Raw genomic sequence first — 27,071 nt, forward strand, 5'->3', positions numbered from 1 at the left:
TAATCAGGCTCCTTTGTTTGATACAAATTAAATCCTAAAGATCAAGGCATGGCTCAAAATTTTATTTTTTAACCAGTGTGTAGAAGTAACTAAGGCATGTTCCAAAGCAGGCAGGTAATTATTTGTAACTACTCACTGTACAAGATTGAAGAGTTGTGGTTTCTTGAGGCAACATAAAAGGTGATGCTGCAGCTCCTGCCATGGCTTCAGCTATTGCCAGTCCATCAGAAAATGTTGTATTCAAGCCATGAAGTGGTTCAGTAGATGAGGTAAATGAGGAAACTGATGGAACTGCTGTGTCATTTGGATGATCGGGTACCATTAGCAGTGAACTCACAGAAGGTGTTTGCATCTCAGATGTTACTTCAAATTTTGGAGTCTGAGTAGTACTGACTGATGATGGAGCTATAGAAGAAAACACTTTTGTTTTGGTAGGTGAACGTGCAGTGGACAGAACTGAAGCTGTGTTTGTGAAATAAGGAGAATAAAATGTCTGAGGTGTAACGGTAACACCCTGAGTAAGGACAGATTGGAATCCTGTCGTTAACGCTGACTCTTCAGACTTCACTATGTCAAGGGGCATGGCTCCTTTTGCTTCTGAAGTAACAGAAGGAGAGCTGGAGATGAGCTCTGTGACTGCTGCTGCTTTGTCTGAAGCTGCTAATGCAGTACTGAGGTTTTGCCCAGCACTGCTTATTGTTGAAGAGGCTGAAGCTGCAACTGATGAACGGGCCTCAGTTGACAAGGCTGTCCTTGGTAGGATCATGGAGCTGTAGGTGGTGCCTGAAGGCGTGACCTGCTTAGGCAACACCACAGCTTCCTCTGTACCATGTTCCCTTGATGTGGAGCCCAATGCAACAGGAACTTCTGTTGTTCCTGGTAGCAAAACCATAGAAGAGGTTGACTCAGAACGCAATGAAGGTGATGCTTCAAGTGTTTGTCTTGAATCAAAGGATTTAGTAAATGAGGCCTGATGTGTGAATTTTAGATCTGTAGCTGTCTTTTGCGTGGAAAATGAAGGAAACTGTTCTTTTTTAATTGTTGCTAAAGAAGAGGAAGTGGCAAGCACTTCTGGTGAGAAAGGGGGAAATTTGGTGCCAAAAATCAAGTCAGCTGTTGTTCTAGCTGGGACTGTAGGCTGCAAAACAGAAGTTCTTGATACAAGTGGCTGCGTGACTGCATCAGTTAAATGCAAATATTTTTGAGTTGGTAAAATAACCTTGGTAGGACCTACTGAGGTAGGTAACATACTTGAATGAGTGCTTTCAGGTAGTGAGGTCTTTAAGGAAGTCAGTTCTACTGTAGCTTCAGCTGTGCTAAAGACAGATTGTGGCTGACCAGGGAATTTTGTTAGAGATTCTGCAGGATACTGGTGAACTTGGCTCGTCAATGAAGCTTCAGAGGTCTGATGACCAAGTTCTGTAGTCTTCTGAGTAGAAAAAGGTGGTATAACAGTGGTCTGTAGTGAAGGTTTAGCTCCTGAAGATGTCTGCAAGGAGAAGGGGCCTGCTGAAGATGGAGGCAGGGATGGCTGAGCTGTAGCTGCTGGAATTTTCACTGCTTCTGTTATACTTTGGACCGCAGGTTTTAATGCTGCAGAAACTATTTTGGTTTCTACTGAATATTTTGGTGTGGTTGTTACTTCTGGTAGCAGTTGTGTTAAAGGTGAATAAACTAATTTATCTCCTAGATACTGAGAGGTGGAGAAAGTGTAAGAAGGCTTTGTTACTGGAAGTGCAACAGAAGGGGACAGAGAGGATTTTTCTTTGCCTGCCATTATTTTTTTGGTTGTTATGAGCTGACTGCTGAATTCAGAGGCTGGGGAGAATGTGGCATCAGTGATATTCACTAGTGATTTTTCATCTGGTACTGTTGTTATTGAACTTGATTGTTCTAATATAGAAGATAAAATAGAGAAAACTGGGACTGGAGAAGTCTTTTCTGTTGTTAACATAGGTTTTTGTATAGTTGTTCTAGGATATAAAGAGATTATTTCAGGGGATGTACACATGGGGCTGAGAGTCGTCAGCAATGCTTTTTTTCCATCTGAGGGTAGTGAAGGAAGAGAAATGTTTAAAGAAATTAGAGAAGCTGATGGTGAAAAAGATAAAGCAGATGGCTTTCCAGTAGAGATGGTAGTAATACTTTCAGCTTGTGATTTATCAGGCAGTGTTGTCAACAGAGTGGTTTCAGTCCCAGTAAGGAGAGCAAGTGGAGATCCAGTGATAGATGATGGTGATTCTCTTTCTGTAGCTACAAAAGGTGCTGGGGTGGTTTCTTTGGTTTTCATTGCTGATGTCATAACACTATCTGAATATGATGGACTGCTTGTCTTCACTGTACTTGAAACCAGAGTTGACTTGTATTCAGTAGATATTTTTCCAGAAAAAGCTGACTTTGTTGGTATTTCAAGAGGGGATGTTACCTTAACAGACAAAGGTGTCACACTGCTAGTCTCAGCCAAGACAGGATATTTAGTGCGTAATGTTGTCAGGAGCTCTGTTGTGTTTAGAACTGTGTGTAAGGGATATCCTGTAGTTGAAACAGTTTTAAATGTTTTTTTTAATTCACCTGAAGCTGGAGAAGCAGGAGTAGGAGGAGACACTGCAGGTCTCTTTGTAGAAAGAATGAAAGATTTTTCAGTGCTAGAACTAGGATGTGGAAAATAGGGAGGGAAATAGGAACTTGATGTATGTTCCACATGAGATGTTATTTTGGGGATTTCCTTTTTATGAGTTGTAAATGATAACAAAATTGTTTCTGATGATGTCTCTTGGGTTTGTAGAGTTGTCATCTTTGGACCTAGAGTTGTAGTGAAGAGAACCTCTGGAGTAGCAGTCAGGTGGTGTTGAACCATTCCAAGAGGAGGTTCTGTAGTTGTCTTTCCTACTGAAATAGGTGGTGTAGATGTTGGTGAAAATGTAGTCTTCACACTCTGTTTGGTTAAAACAGCTGCTGTTTCTTTTGTTGCTGAAGACACTGGCTTTAACAAAGATGAAGTAGTGAGTATAGGAGAAAATGCTGTCACTGTAACATTAGCTACTGTGGTAAAAGACTGTTCTACACTTATTTTTGTCCCTTCTGAAGTTCCTGTTAAGTTTACTGGTGGTATATATGAAGGCACTTCCAGAGGTGATGTAGAAAGCTGTGGCACATATGCAGCAGTTTTTTCTGTCATTGATTCAAATGAACTGGGTGTAAATGTCGTAAGCCCTTCTGGTTTTACTTGTGCTTCTTTTGTGGGAAGTATTCTTGTGGCCATTTCTGATAACTCCATTATTTTAGTTTTGACTGACATTTCTGTTGTTCTGAGTATAAGTGGTGTCCCAGTAAAAACAGAAGTAGCAACTGGTTTGCTCTCTGATTCTCTTCTTGTGGTCACTGCATGTGTTGCAGTTGCTGTCTGAGGTTCTGTAGCCCTGAGGAGTTTAGTGGAGCTACTACTCATCAGCTGTATCCTCGTGGAAGTTTCTGAACTGACAGCAGATGGAAACAAAGGAGAAATGTCAACAGGAGCAGACAAGCTTACATTAGGTATTGCTGTCCCAGTCACTGCTGTAGTGCTTCTCCCAGATGTCATTTCTGTTGACTGTAAAGAAATATTTGGCAATAAAGTTACAGCTGGAAGCGTTTCATTGGATGTAGTAGTCAAAATTTCCAGTTTCTCTGTAGTTGCTGTGAGTTGCAATTTTGTAGCAAGTGTTGTTTCCGTGTCCTTTGCTTCAGGTACAGGAAATGAAGTTACCTTTTCACTGATCACTGCCAAACTTGTGCGTGGTGTTAAATGTGGAACTGCTGGGGTTTGAATGCTGAGAAGCAAAGGTGGGCTGTCATCTGCAGGTTCAATGCCTGAAGTCAGACACAAGAAAACAGCCTGAAATTCATGAATAATTATAGTGATGGAGCCAGCAGAGTTCTAGGTTAACTTGTATAACTGATCTTTTCAATAGCCTTTAAACTTCTAAAACTCATAGACAAATTAAAAAAATAATTAAATTAATTAAAAATTAATTAAATCATTTGCTTGACATCTAGTGTTACTGAAATGTTTTATGAAGAAAGAACATCTTTCTCAGTTTAAAATTTGACTCATATTTTTTAGGGATTAAATTATTTTAACTAAAATGCATGTTTAGTAAGCTCAAGGTTCACATAACTAAGGTCATAGTTACACAAATGTAGGCACTGATATTTGAAATTATGACTAAAGAGATAATTAATTATTAAGCTAAGTCTAATATAGGATATATATAAGTTTTCAAACATACAGTCTTCAAAATACACGCATCTTTGAGTTATTTCATCCAGCAACATGTTGAGAGGACAGGCAGGGATGCATCCTTCCACTCTAAAAGAAAAATAATTAGTATTAACTAGTCAAATAGTATCTTCTGGACCAAGCATTCAATTTCAGGAAAAGAGTCTATATATAAAGTATGTTTAAGCAGACAGTCTGGTTCACCTCAGTGTACTCCTTCAAAATGTCATTACCATGACTTCCACTCCCACTCAGATCTAAGGGAAAGCATAAACTCGGTAACACTCAGCTTTTGAAATGAACAGTCACAGGTTCAAGAGTGAATACTATTGCTATAAAAAATACCCAATATTTTTACATGTCAAAATCTGAGTGTCAGTTTTACCAGATTTAGCACAAATTCCACTTTGCAGGAAAAAGTAAGGCCAGATATAGCTGATGCAATGACATAATGGAAAAGCAAGGGCACAACTGTTTGAAACAAAGTTGTGATAACATCTCTTCATTGATACTTTGTAATACTCCCAAAATGAAAGTTACAAATATAGCAGTCATTCCAGAACCTGACAGCGCACTAAAGGCTGAAATGCCATGTTTATGTGGCTATAGCAGCAGGTTTTATTCCACTTCTTTCCTCTTTCACTTACTTCCTTACCCAAGAACACAGTCCTGATATGTTAAGTGTACATTGGGCCCTCGTATTACTATTATCCTGCTTAAGTGTCTTGCCTAAATTACACACTTTTCCATAAAAATACAGACACTTACTTTGGTACTGTCTGACAGTTTTTTCCCAAAGGGTCCCTGCATGTCTTGAAGCAAGGGCTTGTGCAGGCATCATAACGCCATTCACATGTAGAACGGGACAGAAGCTTAAATTTAATATCTGAAAAACAGCAAAGATCTGTTATTCTTATATTTCTTTAAGCACTCACAGATACATATCACTAAGAGGCATGCCTTACCATCTGCTGTAGCATCTACACACACAGTGTTTATTGAAGGACTTTCAAGTCACATAATAGAAACACAAATTCAAATGCACCCCAGCCATCCCGCACCTCCACGCAGAACAGTTTCCTGCACAACGTTGGATTAGCCCAGTGGATCTTCCAACACCTGCAAGATTTACATGATATATCTGGATTTCAGTCCCTGCACTATGACAGCCCAACCCAGCCCTTCTAGCAGCAGTCAGGGCAGGGCAGTGACATTTCCAGTACAATCATGCCTGCAGAAGACAACCATCATCATATATGAATCCCCTCTAAACTGAGCTCAGAGCAATGTTGTTCAGAGCCTACAAAGAGTAACTGCTCTTAAGCAATGCTTACATTAAACACCAGAAAGAAAATGCTAATTACTTAGAAAGAATTTCCATTTTTGGTTTTTTTTTTTCAAAGCATTTTTTAAGTTTTTCTGATCTCTGCTAGACTGAGATACAAAGAGTAGCTCTTTTATATCTTCTTGAAGACAGGTTTTCTATGAAGATACTGAGAAATTTTTATTCCTGCAATTTAGGGAATCTGCACTTTAATTATTTCTGTCATTATTAACTATTAATGTCTTCTCTTAAAATACAAATAATTATCTTAAAAATAGAAATCAAACTCAGACAAAAGGGTGTGTATGTTGCCATCTAGTGTTACCCCTTCTACATCTCCTTTTATCCAGGAATGTAATTTGTCACTGCTTTTAATAACACAATTCTTATGACAGTAAAATATGCATTTAGTAGGTTTCTCATAAGAAGTTAAGTACATGTGACTGAATTCTTCTGTGACCCCTTCCAGTGACACCAGTATAAGTTATATAAATCTAATGGAGGAAGGGAATTTTTACCATACATTTTGGTGACTGATGCATGAGGTCTTGTATGCATGAACTTGTTGAATGGTAAGGTTTAAGGACAAGAGAAAATACATAGCAGAAATAAAAGGTTTAATGACAAAAAGAAGATATATGGCAGAAAGACAAAACATATGAGAGACCCGTTGGCATGGGCAATCACCAAAAGTAGTGATAACAGTAAATAAATCCAAGGTGAATGTAGGAAATCTTATTCATTAGTCTACCCCAGATTTGGTATGGAGACAAATCCATAATTTTTAACTCTGGCCACAGAACTCACCATTAACCACAGAGTACGGTTCAAACACAATAAAATTCCAAGCTTGCAGAAGACAGACTGCAACCTGATGAAGAATGACAGTTTCTCAATTTAGCAGAATGGTGGCCATGAATTTACACTTCCAAGTGCTGGGATTAGCATAACATCTCCCATTCCCCAAATGAACCTTGACTTTTATGAAATGATAGGCCCATTTTCCTCAAGATTTCCTAGAGACTAAGCTCACAGAGTTTGGTGGTGTTGCATGCCTTGGTAGGATTTAGGGTGAATCTCCACATAAATGCATAGCATTTGTTGAGTGTTTCATAAATGCTGCTTTCAGTCAAGAATGAAGTCATGCTTGTTCACAAATTTTGTCTCTACTTCTACAAAAACAACTATGGACAATAGAAGAATTTGTGAACCTGGTCATTAAAAATTGCTTTTAAAAAGCTGTAGAACCAATGGACATAATTTTCCAGTCAAGGGATTGCTGCACCAGTGTTTTTAGTGTGCAAACTACATTAAAAATCACCACAGCAGGAGTTGAGTATTTGTATGAATTTTCCTTTTTCTCAGGAAGTTTTCAGGATGTCTCTGCAAACCCATATATCTGTGCTTTTTTATGAATTGTGGGAAAATTCTTTAGAGTATTAAGAAAATATTGTCGCCCTGATTATCAAGAGTTTTCTAAAGCCTTCTGAGTTTACATTCTTGTAGAGAACTTTCCCACACAACTTTCTGTAAACAACCTATTGTTTTGCATTCTTTCATAGAGGTGGAGAAATTTGATGTACAGGTAGTTTGTCCAGTGTCCTTGGAGAGGTGCCACATTCACCCTCCAATCCACTGGCACCTTTTGAGAACTATAAAAAATTGGAGTCAGAGAAAATAAATTAGTCTCTTCATTGTGGCCAAAGCTGTGATGCGTAGTTTTTCCTTGTGTCATCTAGTGACAAAATATCAGTTCAATAATACATCATATTTAGAGTTTTCACTATTGTCAACCTAACTTCTGGAATGTCTGAGCATCCCAAGGATCAAGCCACTGTAAAACAAGACAAAACAAAAAAAACAACACAAAAACACTTGCTCTGCACTGGTGCAGCCTCACCTCAAGCCCTTTGTGCAGTTTTGGTCACCACAATATAAAAAAAGGACATTCAGCTGTTAGAGAGTGCCCAAAGGAGCAATGAAGATGGTGGAAGGGCCTTGAGGGGAAGCCACATGAGGAGTGGCTGAGGTCACTTGTTCTGTTCAGCCACCTCCACCACATGCTTCCCATGTTTTTAATACTTAAATTCCCTCTCCAGTAACCAGTAACACGAGCTTACTGCAGCCTGAGAAACATCAGAGCTCCCTCACCACAGAACAATGATTCGCAGTTTACAGACAATGAATCAAGCTTCTCGTAGCAGGCCCATGCTCCTCAAAAGGATTTGTCATGACATTTGGAGATAGCCATATGTCTCCTTGTCAAGTCTACCAGCATTTGTCTCCTGTTTGGTGACACAGCAAATCCTTCCCAAAATGGTGACTGATGCCCTGGGTGACAGTGGCTCCAGCTGGGTGATGTGCCAAGTGAACCCACAGTTCTCTTACCCAACTGAGGAGCTGAGCACATCAATATGCAGAAACCCCTTGTGGGAGTACACGTATGAACATGGCCAAAGGCAATAGATTAAAAGATATTTCCCAACTCCATTGCTTTCACACCTTCTTGAACATCAGAGAAGCATTTTCTTCCCTGTAATTTATTGTTTTCTTCTTCATGGCTTTCAAAAATAAAACTGGGACAACAACAGCAGTTGCTACCATTTAATGAATATTTTTACTATTTTATCACTGACAGACCACGAGGTTCTGCTGAGCCACAGCCACCTTTCTTAGTAACTTGGCCACTTCTTTTCCTGAGTTGACAATTCTTACTGTTCATAAGTCCACCTGACCTTAATTTTCTATGCTGACTTTTACATCACAGGGACAAAATTTGCCAATGTTAGAATCTCTGTAATATGAATAATTCCAAGTTATGATCAAAAAAAGGCTATTTACTTAAAAATAAACCCTAAAATTTGAAATGTTCCAGCGTTAATAAGAGGTATTTAAAAAAAAAGGTCTAAAAATTATTTTAAAAATCAAGCATTTGGATTTTCCTTCTTACCTGATGCTTTTTTTCTTTTTTGCTATTTAATGCAAAATTTTAAAAAATCTAGTAGGCATAAAAATTGCTTCAGAATTAGTTCTATTTATAATGGAGGCAAAACTCTGCTTGGTAACTTAGATTGCCTGTCTCCTCAGTTACAAGTTTAGAAACATGAAATCCTACCCACTTAACACACACAAACGAGTAACAAACCCTGCTCATGACTTCTAAGTTTCTGCAATGAGAAATGTAAGCAAACATCACTGGAAAAATTAAACTTTGTGCCCAGCCAAAACATCACTGGAAGCAAAGTGCAATTACCTACCTCTCATCTATGTATGGTTCAGTTTACTATTACAATGTTAATGCAATTCTTTAATCTCCTCCTATTTACTCAGCCAAAAATGGTAGGTCAAATGTTTCTGTTTGCAGTAGAAAAAGGGAAGATGTTACTGTACAGTAACCTCAGTCTGACTGCAGGAGCTACCAGGCAGATATGTTCAGTGGCACACATGGGATTTGCAGGTAGAGCAGCAGTTGCTCAGCATTTTCCAGCCCCAGGGCCCACATCATGAACTTTTGGGCCAATAAAGCACACAAGCTCAAATTAAACTCAACAGCAACTCGTTATGAGTCAATAAGGACACTCCAGAAAATTAATTCTACTGATGGAAATGGAAAATAGTAAATTGATGCTAAAGTAGTTGGTAGTATCATGTGTAAAACTGACTTAAGGTAAAAAGATGGTTTTGTAAAAAACTTTTTCATTAAAGTGAATTTAATTTTCAGTTTTGCACCATGTTTCTAAATGTGATTGAGTTAATTAAAATGCCGAGATTAAAAGGGCTCTGTATCAAACTTAAACATTGAAAAATGTCTCTGTGCAGTGTGCCTATACTTAGTGCATCTTGATATTTTAATTTTAGCTGAAAATTCTCTCTAAAACAGGCCTTTTATTTACAGCAAGTTAGCTATTACAGTACATAACTAGCATTATTAAATACTTTCTTGCAGAATTTATATAGGGCAAATCACATTTTCATAACAGACATGGGTGACAATTCTATGAATGATAAAAGGTAACTAGTTTGAACATATTTTTAAAAAGGGTAAGAAAGCAACAGCTATACCCATAAAAAGGTCATAAATTTCCTACAAACACTGATTTCCCAGCAATCTCAAATGGGAATTGATGGCTCTTACATGACACCTTTGTGCTTGTCCCTCTGGTAGGAGCAAGGGTATTCTTTCTTTTGACTGAATGCATACCAATTCACTTGCCAGCAAAAAAATTCCTGAACAGAATGCAAAAATGCATTTTCTTGCAAATAAGTACACACCACATATCAAAATTCAGTTTTCTACTCAATTTCCTCAAATGTTTGTGGGAACAGGACAGCAGAAAAAGCAAAGCATAATAAAAATGAACCAATTTTAAAGCTGAAGTGACTTCTTATGGCAAACTTCCCAGCCTTGGTGTATCCCAATCTGACAATATTTATTGCCATGAAACTGGAAAAAGTGACTCATCAGCTGACTTTAAACAGATATGAGTCTACTGCTGTGGTGATCAGGTCACTTAAAATTCTTCCTTTTGAATGTGCGTCACAGAGCACGAAGAAGTCTCATGAGGAGCTTTCTGGCCAAGGGGATTTACTGGGCCTATTATTCTGCTCCTGATATTTATCCTCTGATTCCGCAGGAATAGCTGCTCCCAGTTCAAGAGTTTCTGATCTAATATGCAAAGCATTTACAACAGTCAGCAGGAAACCCAATACGCTTTTGCCTGCGCTCTCTGGAGCTGGTGTAACTTTTCCATTAACTTAAACAAGTGCTGCTGTATTTTTAGACCATGCAATTACCCTACATCAGCAGGCTGGCCCTTGTGAAAGTACACTGGAGAAAGATTGGAGCCCTATGCTCCTCTGCTCATAAAACTCTGAAACCCAAGCCCTCGGATGTAGTGATTAATGAAATACTTCTTGATCATTTGATCTGATCCCACATGCTGAGGTAAATGGTTTTAGTTTTCCATTGGCATAAATGGGATTTTTCAGTATAATGACTGAAGGGTAAAGACTTCACACTTGAAAAGACATACCATTCTGTGTTAATGGACGACCACAGAGAATTGGAACATGCTTTAACTTTTTTCATTCCTCCCTCAAAGATAAAAGACTAAGGAGATATTTTTGTTATGTCCCAAAAAAGTTCCTTGCTTGAAATGCTGTACGAACATCCTGATAATAGCATTAGCTCTCTAATTCTGCTGCTCAAAAACCTCAACAGCTCTGTGATTACAAGCATTTGTCAAGAGGCAACAGGCATTTGGCAATGACAAAATCTGTCATTTTTCTCAAGTTGAATTGTGCCAGTCAACAGCTGCATTAGGCTGTCAGCGTAATGTACTGCAAAACATCGGCAGATTCACAATGACACCATTAACGTTTTAATTCAGTGTTTTGATAACAAGAAGCTCCACAAGACACACAGTTGGCCTCTTCTGTCACAGAAATCAGAGGTTGCTTCAGGTTTGTCTGTGCCACAATTCAACATGGTCACTTGTAAAACATGGCCAGGCCATGCTTTATTTGATACAATATTTAATTTTCTTTCTTTGCTTGTGAAATACATTTCCATTTCAGAGAATGAACAACTGATTTTAAAACATGGTATTTCTAGGAACGCTTATTAAAATACTTCTGCTAAATAAATAAATAATGCATTTAAAACTACTGTACAATAAAAAGTTTTAGAACATAATCACTTGCAGTGATTTTGGAATTATATATACTGCACTTGGTTTCAGCAAATAATTGTTGTCACTGAATTTCATAAATGAATATTTTTGATGTATCTAATGTGTTAAGGCAAGTAAAAGCTAAAGCAAAGAATAGTTACATTAACAATCTGCTTTGCTTTATTTTATACGCCAATATAAGTTATTGTATGTTTTTCCTGACCTCCAAGGCCACCTTCATTTCAGTGCATGGTTCCACCTGTTCAAGAATATGTAAAAACTCTAATTCTTCTTTTTTTTTTCCTTACTGACCTAAAAAAAAAAAAAAAAAAAAAAAAAAAAAAAAAAGCAGCCAGCTCCTATGAAAGAATCCTCAGAGTGAATATCTTAATTTCTGGTCTCAGTGGAATGGAGCTGTTATTGGAATGGGAATCTCACAGGTAGGTAGAAATACCCTCACAGCAGTCTGTCTTGTATTCAAAAGCTGTATCTGTTCAAGAAACATTAGGGAAATGAACATATGGATCCCCAAGAAGGGGTGAATACCTGCAACTAGATAATGGCTGAAACACTAGTGGTTAACATCCCAACAGACACAGCATCTCTGAGTGGGTAGTGGATAAAAGTCAAGGTGTTTTTCAGGAGAAAATGAGGTTTGAAACATGTAACCTACAGGCCATGTCCTTAGCACTGGATGGCATTGTTCCTGAGGAGGCTACAGTGTTAGCAATGAGAATTCACTGTACAGAAATCTCGCTCTTGGAAGCAGGCAAAGAGAAAACATTGTCCACACACCTTAAATTTTACAGACTGTTCTTTTATATTCCCTTTGTGAATCCATTTTTTATGAGTATGGATGTTCTACTCCTAAAGAATTTTCTTACTACCTCCACAGCAAGTATTGCCCAGAAACTGTACACTAGGATATGTATTTCCAAATCCGTTTGGCAAATTAAAAAAAAAAAAAAAAAGTGTGTTTAGCTATTTAATGGCTTTTCACAAGAAAACAGAATCTCATCTTCACTATATTGCTCAGGGAAAAAAATATTTTGAGCCCAGATGTCCCAGAATTCCCACAGCTCCCAGTAATATAGGGGAGAGGTAAGCAATCTCATCACCTCTGAAAATAACAACACCATTTAGCCTGGATTTGCACAGGGAGAAAACTGCTGTTCATAACATTCATAACATAATTACCTACCTACAAGTTTAAAAAGGGTTGACAGTCTGAACTCCTCCGAATGATGGTACTTCAAAAGCTCAACTGAAGAGGCTGAAATGTGGATGAAGAATCCTGGTTTGGCAAATGACTCAAAGGAACTGTATCCCGACAGCCACGTATTCTTGTGAATGACAAACGTAGATCTGTTGTGAAAATCTTCCGATTTTTTCCATTTAGAAATGACAAGAGTATTATTGGAGACCAGCTGGAGAAAATAATTTGGTCTCTCAGCTGTTTCAAATGAAATCAGGCTGGAATCTGAAAAAACAAAACAGAGGAGAGCACACAGAACATATTTATTTGCTGATACATGCATAATAAAACAAGTTCATTCTGATGTACCACTACTGACTCTAGTAGCATGAGGAATGAAAATTTGCTTTGGCCTTACCAGTGGAAACAGCCTGAATCTTGTAAGAAAATACACTATGTATGGATTGCAGAGTGCTAGATTGTGATGATTATTAAGTTTTCTAAATACTCTACAGATTGCAACAGGAAGACAAAGAGATTGAGACATTTGCCCACACCAGGGTAAAGGAATACAGCCTGCAGTCAAGCAGAACTTAATTTACAGTCTTTACTAAGCCATTACTGTAACTCCATCTAACTAGGTTTAAAAGTAACATTTACCATCAGGAATTGATAGCTTAAAAGCTCAGCCTTTCATTAAAAATAAATTAAAAAACTGTATTTTGCATTCAGCTCTGTAGCTCACCCTCTAAGAACGTTACAGCAAAGTCTTTTTTTTTTTGGCAAATGTTCCCTCATGATACCTTACCCTGCAGATTTCAAGCAGCCAATTGCAGGGCATCAGATCTTCAGCCTGTTAGAGTCATCTGTTGTTCACAGAATTACTTCATTCTGTTTTGCTGTAAACTCTGCTAGTCTTTTGAAAACAGCCATTAATCTACTGTAAAATCAACTAACCCTCCAGGATTGGGTAGCATTTCTTTAAAAAAAACTTAGAAAACAAATGATCTCTATTAAAAGGATATATTATCACATTCTGGCATAACACTTCTGGAAGACCACCTTGTTTTCTGTGCATAAAAGCTTCAGATAATCTGGAAAACCTAGCAGTACTAATGAATGCCTTTTTATGAATTGTCTGCAGCAAGTAGCTCTTTGATAAGTAACAAAGGACAGTCATTGTGATTTTTAACACCTGCTGTATAGCCAATCAGTGCATTAATGCCCCAAACTCTCCATTATCCAGGAATGCCTGAAACTGGTAAGACATGCACTTTGCTGAGGTACCAAAGAGTCATGAATGGCCTATAATAATACATATCGATTGTACAAATTCCTCATGACCAAATGATGAAATGCCATTTGCTCAAACTGGACCATAAGGCAACAAATTCTATTTGGCAGGTTAAATTCTGAGCAAGAGATTTTTATAGGGGAACAGAACAATAGAACTGACCTTCCCTTTCCAAACATAAATTGAACACAATGTACAAGTACCTCAAAACATAAATTGAACACAATGTACAATGTACCTCAAAACTATGACTAATAAAAGAAATCCATTCCCAGCTATTCTGTTACCTGAGCTCATGTGTCAGCTCTCCAGACAGGAGTATTAGTAATCAAAGACTTAAAATTTTTTAAGTGACACAAAACCACCTTCAGGCTGTCCAAAGAGCTCATCAGGGGACTCTGGTGAGTAAAACCATTGATATCCAAGTGCTCTGTGGGCATTAAAGCTGTGTATGCAGACAACTTCAGCATTTAATTAATGTCACAAATGCTGGATATACTCTTGTAGGATTTCTGCACTTGTCTGAAGGTGTGCAACACATCTTTCTTCTGATGAAGAAGGAAGTTTCCTTGAGGGGAAACTTAAGTTGGGACCCAAAGGAGACAGATTTGTAGCACTCACCCTTACAAAGCTCAGTCAGTGCCAAAGGGCATCTGTGTGTGGGGGGGAAGACAATGAGCAGTGGTGGCAGAGCAAGGGAAGTGGGGAGCACTTGCAACATTTGCCTCCCATTCTTTTCCACTTCCACCAGTGGAGAGGTAAAGGCAGCAACACACAGATTACTGGGCTGCAATACCAGTTTGTTGTTTCTGAAGGCTGGGGTGTGGGGAGGCAAGCTGCTTTTCAACTGCTTACAAAGCTACAATTTAAACCCACCAAAGAAAATTTTGGAAGACATTGAAGTGCATATTCAACTGACTGATAAAGCAAGGAATTTTTTTTTTTTTTTTTGCACTCAGGTCTATTCTTAAAGACAAGGGCAGAATTTGCTCTTACTTAAGATGCTAGGTTTTTATGACTTTACCATGTGCTTTGGGTTTATAAAGTCCTGAAGTCAGCATAAAGCTCACTACATGCCCAGGAGCAATATCATCTTCCTTCATGGAGAAAACAATGCCATCCACCAATTTTGCTGCTATTACAAATTTTCCATCCAAATAGCTGACCAGTTTGTATGGGCCTTTTCCCAGAGCTGTGGAGAAAAAAAGCAATTATTTTTCATGTCAAGTGTCACAAATGCTTGACCTCTGAGCATTAGGGCATAGCACGTGAAGAAAACCACATCTCACCACTCTGGAAATAGATGTAGGTGTCATGCACTAGATTTGAAAGAAAACCAAAACAAACATTTTTTAGAAAATATGTGTTCTAAAAACTATCAAGAATACCTACTTTCAATTTTCAAGATTCATGATCAGCTTCTCCTTTTTGTCCCTCTCATATGCTTTGGTTTCATAATCACTTCATTGAAGTTAGCTGACACCTTGGTTATTTAATTTAGGATCCTTCTAAACTATTTATTTGTATGGTTGAACTGACTATACATGTCTTACTACTTTTTAAAACCTATTTTATTACGTCCAAAGCATGAGGCATAGAGAATAAAAGTTTGTTGTCAACAAGCATCAAAAAATTCCATGAACAGTGAAGATACAAACATAACCACTGTGAAGTAAGACAGGAAGAAATCAGCATCATAAGCAAAGAATGGTCATATAAGTAAAAAAAGCCAAAAATAGGCAAATTTATTTTGTAAACCTTAAAATGCCACACCTTCTCATTTAGATCAAACTTTACTGCAGAAAAATAGTTTTGAGTTCATTTTTAAATATTTGAAACTATTTTTGTTACGTTCCCTGTTAAAATTAGGCATTTTATGCCTCACCTGAGCTGTTCACCTCATTACCATTTTACCCACATGCCAGGACATGGCAAGCATACATATGAGATAACTGCAGCTATCAGCTGGGAAGCTAATAGCATTGACTCTTAAAACCTCTTCCAACAGTTTAAAAGTTTGGATTGCAATTTGTAGCTTGCCTTCATATTCTGCTTCTCCAAAACCCTAAAATTCATTAAGAGTTTTGAAATCCTAAGGATGATGCATTACAAGTAGAGCTTTAAATTCTAATGGCATGAAAAGGTAGCCAGTTGGGATACAGGTCCATGCCCACCTAAACATGTACAAAAATATCTCTTAACCTTCAGTGCAGGGAGTTGAAAAAACATGTTTTAAATTACTACTTAAAACATCCACTGCTCTGGAAATATCCTTATATGTTTAAGTACCCGATCTCAGGCCCATCCAAAAGTTGAGAGACCACAGACACCAGCTGAGGATTTCCCTTGACCAAAGACAAAAGGCTTCTGCTTCTAGTAGGACTGGAACTATTTCACTCTGGATTAATCACAAAGTGAATACCTCTTTCTGATCTAAGACAACTTTTTAACCTTCCTGTCTCCAAAACTAAGTAATTCTGGGTTATCCTACTATAAGTTATGTAGACAAGAAAATATTCAGCATGGAGATGATTTTTTTTTTTTTTTTGCCCACTGACAGCTCTGAAACATCATATGTTGAATACCAATGAGCTGGATTAGCAAAGAGTACAAAAATTCAAAGAAAGAAGTATACAATAACCACATTTATTTCAAGGCTGGTCACATGCACAAATCTCCACTATTTCCACTAATTTCTGTCAGTGAAAATTCAGTAACAAATAAAGGTAATTGCACACCTTAAAAGTATGTGTTATCATCTAGCTCCACTATCACCACAGATGCTAGAGGCACTGCACTTTCAGTCCACCTGCACTAAGATTGTCTATTATCAGACTGTATTTCTTTTACAAAACAAACCAACCAAAAAGAAAACTTAAAACCTTCAATCACCTCTTACATTCAACTACCCTTTATTTAAATTTATTGAAACTCTTAAATGGAGATTTAGATAAAATTCCCGTTCATTAGTGATTTGACTCCACTAAAAATCTTTTCAGGAGTCAGTGTATGAGAAAAGGCACATTTCTTGGCCATATTTTTTGGGCCTGGCACAGTGCATAAGTCTGTCCTAATTTAACTTGGCCCCTTTCTGAGACCTTTCCACAAGTGAGCTGCTGCAATATCGATCAGAAGACCAAAATACTCCATGCCATGTGGATAGACAGGCTTCTACATGAGCTTGAGAAAGAGTTACAGCATCAATAGCAGGAGCTCTGACCCTTCCTCACACCAGGCTGCCTTGTGTGCCACATCTGGCTGTGCAGACACAGGCAGAATGATTTGGAAATAGTCTGAATATGGATTCCAGGGCTAACACAGCACTACAGCACCCGTGCCAAGTTCAAGGTACAGTCCAGCACCTTCCCCAAGGTTTGCACCCCTCGCTGAGAGCCACTCTAATGCAGCAGCAATGCTGGCTGCTCAGGAACTGGAGGCTAGGTCAGACAGACCTAAAAGGAGTGTTATTCCCCTCTGGGGAAAAAAAAAAGTTGTCATAGCTTAACAGCTGCCTCCCTCTGGAGGCTGCACAAGTGCCTGTGAGTGATTTAACAACCCACTGGGGTTTGCTCAGCTTTGATCTGCACTGCACCTTAATCAAGCAGTGCCACTAGCACTTTTCAGTTGATATTCTATTAATTACTTAATGATTTAATTGTTTAATCATCGTCCATCACTGCAAAGAAAATTAGTTAGACACATGTTCTTGGGAGAGGTCCAGGAATTATGAAGTTAAAAGCCTTTGAAAAAGCAAAATAAAGCAGCAAAACAATCTTGGCTAGTTAAACAATATAACACTCACAAATGTTTTCATTAACACAATTCTTTTTAAAAAAGATTCTAAGACTTACATTAAAAAACCCCAAGATTCTACTGATATTTTGTCACTTCCTTTAGGACTTACCTTTGTTGAAATATTCACAATCATAAGCTAAAAGAGAAAAAAAAAAAGCAGTTACAGGCATTCTATAGATAAATAGGTTTTCTATTCCCCTTTACGATTAAGATGTGAGCCAAATGCTTGGCTGAATTCGTTCATACACAAACATTTATTAAAAAGTTATTGCCAAATATTTACTGTACTTTAGATAAAATCCTAATTTAAACTATGCAAGCTTAAAGAAAGCATTGCTTCTCAGCAGGAAATACTAAGCTTACATACCTACAGCTGTCTTTTTGTGACCTCTAGTGGCTATGACTGAGTCTCATATTAACTTACCTTTTCCCTCAAAAGTTAAGAGTAATCGACTCACTCTGAGGCCAGTTTGCTGTGCGACCCTGAGCAAGCTGCACACTCTCTCTGTACAACTGCAAAGTTAGAAAAATGCTTGTTTCATTCCATTATTTGCATCTCCCCTTCTTTTATCCCATCTCTGGGGAAATGACAGCCTCCTGTTAGGCATTTCCGCTAGGTGCTAGAGAAAAAGACCTCACATTTTTTTTGTAAGTTCTAAGAATTGTTGGAGAGGAATCCTAAGGTAATTACTACGCCCAGCTTAAAAACTTATTTGTTTTTCTTCAGAAGACCTTTGTATTTCATATTTGCTCTGGGGGCTCTAATAAGGCATGTATGTTTACTAGATCTTATTAAGAAGTTAACTTCTCCTGAAGATGGAAATCACTTGAGCTGTTAACTGTGCATCTTAGGTTTGAGGGATGCATGCTGTATCCTAATATAGATTTCCCATGACTACTTCTTTCACATTGTAGGACAAAGGGATTAAAAGTATCACTCACAAACACAGAAAAAGCACATAATCCAGCTAAACCAGAATGAAATTGGAGTGAGAGGCACCAGTGAGGCTTAGATTTAATTTATCACCCCAGGTCAGGAGGTGTGACTGATTTTTCAGGTCTGGCTACCATGAATGCAGGGCAGTGGCAGCCCTTGGCAGGGCTGGTTAAACAAACTTACGACACACTCTGGGAGACCTCCAGTCCACAGCAACTCCGTGCTGACAGCACTGATGTGCATAAGCTGAGACACTTGTACAGAAACACTCACAGTCACCACCTTGGTTACAACCACAAGTGTCTGTCAAGCAGTTGGAGTAAAACCAGGTGACGTCAATCTGGAAATGAAAATATTGCTTATCAAAAACACTCCTATAGGAACTGCCAACCAACACCTCGACACAAAGCTATGGCTCTTCCAAAAGGCAAGACATCCAACTTGGAGGTATTAAAGATTCCACTCTCAATGCTTCCTGAAACATGAGAAAAAATGGCCATTGGGACACACCATAAAATCTTGTCCAGCACTTAGCAATTAAACACAACACAATTAAGTCAATGACCCATTAAGAACAGGAACGTTAAGATACGGACGTGGGCTTGTGTTTTGTACTAAGCCCTAAAAAACTGTGAAAACCTGTGAAATAAAAGACTAAACTGACCACAAATCAGTAAAACTCAGAAATTTTAAGGAAGTCAGATACACATAAAATGTAAGAAATCAAAGTAGATGGAAACCTCTTCTTTACATGTGAGTAGTTCATATTCTCTTCATATTATCAGACAATTTCACACAAGAATTTGTCATTTTTCCTTACAGTATCTTCAAGTCTTGTCTTAAGTGACAAAATTTAAAAGAAAACTGTCAGTGCTAATTTTATTATTGAAATGTTACACATTCTACACGGATTTACATTTGAGTAGGTTTTCTAGGAATGAGTTTTTCCCATCCGACACTGCCCATTTAATGTATTTATTTATATATGCATGCTGTGTAACACATTTCATGAAAAGCAAGTGGTTATGCCTACACAAATAATGCTTGTGATTAAGAAGAAAATATCTCAAATTACGTGTATTTTTGTCTTCTTTAATAACAAAGAGCTTCATGTTGAAGAGTAACATTTTTCTCTGGTGCTATGTCCACTGTCACTTGTTTATATACACGACTACAACTCACCACTGGGTGGCAAGCTTCAAATGCTTCACTTAGCAGTATCCCACATTCCTTCTTGGCAAATGGCTCTCTAAGGGGGTTCAAACTGCATGGATTTCGAATGTCAGAGCTGTCAACACACTAAACCGGGAAGAAAAATGAAGGTGAGAAATTTTTTTCATAGCCACTTTGTGTTTTGAACTTGCAAAGCATATTTTTGCGCTTTTTATTTTTTCTAGGGAGATGCAACATGTGAAACTAAAGTAGGACTAAGATATAGAATTAAAAACTAATGCTAATGAAGAAGAAATGGAAAATTACTTTCTGAAGAAATGTTCCACTGGTCTGAAAGTGGCAGAAAACCACACACGTACTTATGGGTCTAATCAGACATGCCAGAGAGGCTCAACCTGCAGTACTTACACCTGAACAATCTCACATAAGACGATCACTCAGTGTGCATTAGGAGTGTCAGAAATCCTAACTACTAGGAAGGTACATTTCTATGAACACCACTAGAAACATTACCTTAGAAAAAGTTCTGTCTCTAACTTTAGAGCACATAGAATTTTTTTCCTTTCCACTGCTTTGGCTGCACAGTTAAATGTTTCCCAGCTATGAAAAATCAGCTAAACTGTCAACACAGTGTAAAGTGAACTCAAAATTCTTCCATTATACAAAAATCACACTACTTTATTGTTCAAATGTAATCAAAAACATTCAAAATATTGTTACAGCATTTTTCTTTACTCTCTAAACACTCTGCAGCAAAAAAGGTGATTATTTTTTTTTCTTTAACACATTATGACATCTTTTAGAACTGCTGATATTGTCATTTTTATTGCTGCCTGACTGGTTCATTCGGGAATGAACTTCTGATTTTATTCAAGATGAATTTTATGATATAACAGCAAGAAAAACTACTAGCAAAATATACAAGTAAGCACATTCTCTTTTTGCCATGTACCTCTATAGCCGTCCAGCTGTTTCCAAAATCTTGTGAGTTTGTTAATTCAAAATTATCTGGAGTCCTCAGTTCATTTACTGTCTTCAAATCAAAATTTCCACACAATCCAGTCAATTCTCCCTGAGAAAAAAATTATATTTACACACACATATATAAACATGTATTCTCACAAGATTAAATACTATCAGTCATGATCACTTCCAAAACTTGCAGCTTCAGCTGTTTAATTATAGATTTGTCACATTTTGATCCTTTTCCAGCTAAATTTCAGTCAAAAGAATTCAGTAACAGAGCCATGGAGGATATTTTATTTTGGAAATGTCACTATTATGCCCTTTCAGTTACGTATTCCCAAGGCTTTAAAAAAGGAGATGATCTTTTACTTCAGAAAAGTGTGCTGTTAGCCAGTTATGTGGTTTTTTAAGCCTCAGCAAAATAACATCTGCTTCAGTCATGTAAGGAACGAGTACTGAAGGAAAACTTCACCCCAAAGATATCTGTCTCTGTTGTTACAGAAGTTATACAGAAAAGAGTAACTAAAAAAAATATAAATGAGAATGAATATTTTCATTGACAAGGTAGCTGAATGCTTCTTTAATTTATTTGTGACAGACATTCAGTTCATTCTCAGAATAAATATGTCTTATTTAACAAGATATAAACACCTCAAAGAAAATGGCAATAAAATTGTTGACTTCCACCTACCTGCCACTGATGACCCATCTGCACGTGAACTGTTGTTCTCTGATCCCAAAGAATGGTGATATGTTCCTCAGGAAAATGAACAACAGTGAAAAATCCAGCTTTCCATAACTGCATTTTTTGTAGGCCATCTATGTAACTAGATAAGCTCTGTTGAAAATAAAACAAGGGAGCTTATAATGCGAATAATATCTTCATAAAATGTTCACTTGACAGGAAATGAAACACCTAAATAAAATTAACAACATGGTTCTCAGACACATCCAAAAACAGACAGAAGGCCACAGAGGGAAAAAAGCTTATGCAAAATGGGCCTGGATTTTAAATGTGGACTGTATTGTATTTTTATGATTTTCCACTTTTAGAAGTTGATTTTATATCAAATTTAAAGGATTTAAATGGTAATGGACCGAATATTAGAATGCTAATGATTCATCTGTGAGGTAGATGAGTAGTCTTAGGGCTCCTGATTATGATTTTCACTTAGTTATAAGTAATTCTGTCAAAGTCATATGCTTTTTTGAATATGGATAAGTAAAAAAGATGCATGAAGCAGCCTCTGGAAATAAGGATTTGTCCAAATATGTCCCTAGGTCACAATCTTATTTACATAAAGCATTTTTCTCTCAATCCACTAACAGTCAGACTGCAACTTATTTGTAGCATGGACTAAGATGCCTGGTTTAATTACACAATATCTCAAACTTCCTTTCTATAGTCAGTCTATAAACTGTAAATAGTACTATTTATACTATAATTACTAATATACTAAAATAATACATGTTTACAGAATAGAGTTTGTAGTTTGGCCAAAACAAAAATGAAATTCAGGCTGTGGAGGATATACTCCACAGGGGCTGTAATTTGTTGGGATTTTTTAACTGTATAGAAATATTCCTCGTATACATGCCACACCTGACTAAGCTCTTAGTTCTAGTGGAATTAACAGCAAAACTCCCACTGACTTCAAAACACTTGTATTTCTCCTAAGATCTTAAACAGAAAGTAAGTCTAAACAAAAGAGCTACAATTATCTCCTCTAACATTTTTGTCTAATGCAGACAAGATTTTGTTTAATGTTTTGATTGAACAATCCAGATGCCATCAGCATTCACTGTAAAGATATTTACACCTCTGCTACTGAAGTGGCACAGTAGGTTTTTGGTTATGAAAGGAAGAAACACCCACAGAAATACATATGCTGCTTTTTGACCAGCAGTAAAAACTGAAACTTACTGGATTCCCAGTCTCATCGTCAAATACTAAAAGAGATTTTCCAACATTAATAAAAATGCTTTTTCTGCAAATGATTCCAGTACTAAAGCAGTCAATATTCTCTATAATGACAGAAAGACTGGTTGAAGAAGTACCCTGAGGAAAAAAAAAGTCAATTTTTAAACATACTAATATAAATATACATATTGTTACATAGTTCAATTAGCAGAAACCTCAGAGTATGTTTATGTTATGTATGATTCAAAGTCTAAACAGTGCCAAAAATGAAAAAAAAAAGAGGATGTAGGACTCAGCAAAATGCACAGGCAGGAAGTAAATAAGTACAATGGTAGATTTTACCAGGTAGTTGTCAATCCAGTTTTAGGGAGGTTTTACACAAAAGTCTCACCTTAACCAGGTAAACCTTACAAGTTCCAACAAAGTCAAAGGTGAGCCCATCGAAGGTCCTGTAGTGCCGGTCCCCATACGCCGTGCACATCGATGGGCAGGGCTGGAAGGTGCACTGGAATGATCCATGCTGGCAAATGCTGAAAAATGTATGACCAATAATGGGAATATCAGCTGCAAGCGCAGACAAATGATTACAGCTATTGCACTGAGAAGCAAAGAAACAAAAGCTGTGCAAGTGTGAGGAGTGGGGACAAAAGCATTTTGAAATGTTGGCTAGAAGCAAGACACATCAATTAATTCTCTGGTGAAAACACCATACATATTGAACTCATACCATCTACGTTTCTTCTTCCATGAGAATTTAAAGGCTTCAGAATATATAGGCACCACAACAAGTTTCAAAACCCCAAAAAAATACAACCAAGAAAACCAACGAAACAAAAAACCCGGTGCAACGCAATACCATTTATTCTCTAGTGCACACCAATAACATGCCACAAGGAGAAAGCCTTCTTTTTCAGCTTCTCACTAAACATTTTTTTCTGGACAAGTTGAATCTTAAAGTTAAAAATTAGCATGTCCTGTTACTACAGTCTCCATGCATTCTCTCCTTGAATAAGAATTTTACAAAATTATCAAGAAAATGTTGCAGTAGCATTATTTTGGTGCTTAAGGTCCTTAAAAGAACCATGTTGTTGGACTTACTCTTTTTCCAGATGTCATCACACCCAAACACCAGCCTAAAAGTTTAGGAATTTCTAGAACAGTTCAAGTTATGTCTATGGCCACCTTAAACATCAAAGGGCTTTCACCACACATCTACAAAATGACTGTTCAGACCTTGCTGAATTCCCTTTGGCGCATAAGGGAAGTGGATTCTCTTTGCATAATAGGAGGTTTTGCAGCATTGGATGCCTCTTTCTTGCCCCTCTCTTGCAAGCCCCCTCTTGCAATCATTTTCAGAAATGACATAAGTTATGGATAGAATTTCATGGATATTTCATGGAATTTCATGGAATTTCAAGTTATGGATAGAATTTCATTTCCTGCATCCACAAGCAATCATTAAAATCTCATTACTAGGTTCCCAAATTACCCAGACACTTAAATTCTCCTTGATAAAGACAGCAAAGATGGTGCCCTGGCATAGCTTTAGTATAGGTATCCTTATAAATGTAGGTTAAACTAAATACAGCATGTGATATTGTACAGTTTGGTACATGCCTAAGTTTACTTTTTAAAAAACTATTTTTAATTTCCTTGTTAAATGAATGCTGAATGCTTTATAACTAAAGTCTTAATGTGATTTACAGAAATACTGGATAAATCTCTAACATTTGACATCTCATATACTGAAGCAGCAGGAAGTATGAAGTTTTATCTGAGTATAAATTTTTGTCAGTGTAACTTTTCCTTCATATTTCTATTACAGTGCCAGTACACCACTTTTTTTCAGAAGGGCAGCAAATAATAGAAAATCTAGGCAGCTTCAGCTACTGGTAGCATCGGGTTTCCTCCAGTTCCCTTAGCAATAAGCTTGCACCTACATGGAGCCACTCTCCAGGTTTTCCAAGACTCTGCTTATCCCATCACTGATTTGCTCCACTCCTCACATTTTGCTTCACTACATGTACCAATACACTACTGGCTAAAATAAATTTAAAATACACGTGAGAAGTGTTTGCTATAGAAAAGCACAAGGAAATAGCAGCAGGACTTGCTATCTGCAGCCACCTCAGAACAGTACCAAAGAAAGGAAACTCATCAAGCTGATGGAGAGAGAGGGAAACAGAAGAAATTAAGTTAGGACTGGAAAATTAAATGCTGCTTCTCATGTTCTCCTGAGACATTAGGTTTTAGTTTCACTCTTGACCTATTCAAATCCTTCTCTGTATGCTGATATCTTAAGAGCCTGTGCAGAAACATTTCTTAGCATGTAAAGCCTAGGGAGTTCCATTTATTTTTTTTCAGGAACATATTTATAGTCAGAAGGAAGAGATTAAGAGACACAATGTCTTTAATGTCCTCTACAGCAGTCATGTTTTATACTAAGTGAACTAACATTTACTTGTGAGGATCAGAAGAGAGCCCTAGTTGGAAAAGCTGAGCTATCAGAATCTTCTAAACTTCAAATAGCTTTTCACAAAGCATATTTCCAAGAAGTATTTGTTAAAAAATACAGGAGGCCAAATTCAGCAGCCCACAGAGAGTGACCAGCAGTTGCTCAGTGGTTTCAGCATGACAACAGCAGACCAGCACATCTACTTGCACAAACGCATCTTACCTGGCACAGTACACCATCAAAATGTTTATCTGATAGCCTGAGCACTAGAACAGTTTGTGTTTAATGTTGCCACTACCTGCTAAATATTTCAGGTACTTGCCCTGAAAACAAAAATTGGGAAACTTAGAGCCACAGGTCAGACAGACCCCAGAGCTTGGGCTGAAAGTTGCTGTCAGTTCACAGGTAGTTTTGCCAACTTATGAAGTTATTTTGTTTGTCACATCACTGTTCAACAGATAAATCAGATCAATATTTATGTTGCTAACACTATATCAAGTATGAGTAAGATGATATTTATTATCAACACACGCTAATTCAATGCACCAACTCCACTGTATGATGACTTCTATGAGTGCCTAAGTGTGTTTGCTTGCACAGAAACACTCATACTTTGTACCTTTCCCTTAACATATCAGATACACCCCTGCATACCCACTCAGCAGACTCAGATTTTATACGCTCTGTATCAAGCAGAGCTTGTTGCAGACTCCCCTCTATTAATGAACTGATTGCCAAAAAGCCATTACCATTTAATCTGCCTCTGCTTCTGGATGTGGAAGACTACAACAGCCATGACAACGTTATGGGTTTGTGCATGAATTAATTAGCCTAGCCTCAGATAAAAAAAAAAAATAAAGAGAAGGTTAAATATCCAGTGTCTTTCTGTCTGCACTGCTGCTGCCTTTGGTGAAGTCTCATACAGATTAGATGGGATAAATTAATTCTCTCTGATGCAAGCAATCCCACACCAGGTCCAAATGGAGAGGCCTTTGGAAACAAGGGGGTGAATAACCCGGGTCGCTTTACCTGCCTGCCCAGTGGAGATGCCTTGTAAGTTGCTTCACCAGTCGACCAAAGGGCTACAAATCTCTTCTAGAGCAGCTACTGAGGACCTGACGAGAGGCAGAGGAAGGCAATCAGCACAAGGCTGGAGGGGGCACGACATCCAGACAAGGCAGAGCCTGGTGCTGATGGGACAAGCCTTCCCTGGGCTGGGCTACCCTGAGCTGTGCTGGCCAGGAATAGCAGCTCACCAGGGGACACCAGTTAAATGCTCCTGGTAAGCTACAAGGAGGGCACAAAAAGAGGGAGCTGCTCTGCTGGGCACCTGGAGGCTACACCTCTACCACAGCATCATGGTGCTTGGCAGTAGAGCTGGTTTTTCTGATGTTCGGGTAAGACAAGTAGACAAGTAGCACTGCTTAGTGCCAGCCTACAACATTCAGCCTTGGCCAGAGAGGAAAACAGGCAGAGATTGTCATGAAATGAGCTTGTTCCAGGATCAGGTAGGTGGGGTGTATTTTCACACTCCTGTGAAGCTTATTAAATAAAACATATCCTACTGAGAGTGCTCAAGGAAACCTGGCAGGGTATGTGCTGCATTTACAACACTGGATAGTAAAGGGGAAAAAGGAATAGGTGTCTGCATGTGTTCAAACGATCCGATCAACCCTTTCCTATTGGAATTCTCCCTTTGAATGCTGATTGATTCATCAGTTATCCACACACACAAAATCAGTGACCAAATTGTCAGTTTCTTTGCTCAGTACATGATTTTGTTCAGTACTCCCCTTAATTCAACATAGTAGTGGATGCAGATTTAAGAACACAGGGTTATGTTCTGGTCTCTAGACAGCTCAGATTCAATGCTAGATGTGAAAATGTATAAGTAAAAAGCTTTCCAAAATGTCACTCAGATGTAATATTCAAGGGATTTTACCTGTACTTTAGGAATACTAGCCATAACCTTGAAAATTAAAAAAAAAGTCATTTTCTAAATCAAGATTTTTAAAAACTGAAAAGATCCCAAATTGCTACTATTTTGTTATGTAAAGTACTTTGAAACCACAAAATCGGAA

The 27,071-nt window shown here is 37.8% G+C and overlaps 1 protein-coding gene across 1 annotated transcript in view; it reads right to left on the reverse strand.

Moving 5' to 3' along the window:
- Positions 1–27,071, reverse strand: part of OTOG (otogelin) — a 90,713-nt gene that overhangs the window by 23,458 nt on the left and 40,184 nt on the right. Inside the window, exons 25-36 of the mRNA XM_053945502.1 lie at positions 22,927–23,065; positions 22,539–22,673; positions 21,306–21,452; positions 20,601–20,720; positions 19,658–19,774; positions 18,659–18,815; positions 17,648–17,674; positions 14,768–14,935; positions 12,456–12,734; positions 5,027–5,144; positions 4,269–4,348; positions 137–3,849 (exon numbers count right to left, since the gene is read on the reverse strand). Coding sequence (XP_053801477.1) covers positions 137–3,849; positions 4,269–4,348; positions 5,027–5,144; positions 12,456–12,734; positions 14,768–14,935; positions 17,648–17,674; positions 18,659–18,815; positions 19,658–19,774; positions 20,601–20,720; positions 21,306–21,452; positions 22,539–22,673; positions 22,927–23,065 — 5,200 coding nt within the window. The remainder of the gene's footprint in view (positions 1–136; positions 3,850–4,268; positions 4,349–5,026; positions 5,145–12,455; positions 12,735–14,767; positions 14,936–17,647; positions 17,675–18,658; positions 18,816–19,657; positions 19,775–20,600; positions 20,721–21,305; positions 21,453–22,538; positions 22,674–22,926; positions 23,066–27,071) is intronic.

This window comes from Vidua chalybeata, chromosome 6, assembly GCF_026979565.1.
Source record: "Vidua chalybeata isolate OUT-0048 chromosome 6, bVidCha1 merged haplotype, whole genome shotgun sequence".
In the NCBI taxonomy this organism is placed as follows: Eukaryota; Metazoa; Chordata; class Aves; order Passeriformes; family Viduidae; genus Vidua; species Vidua chalybeata.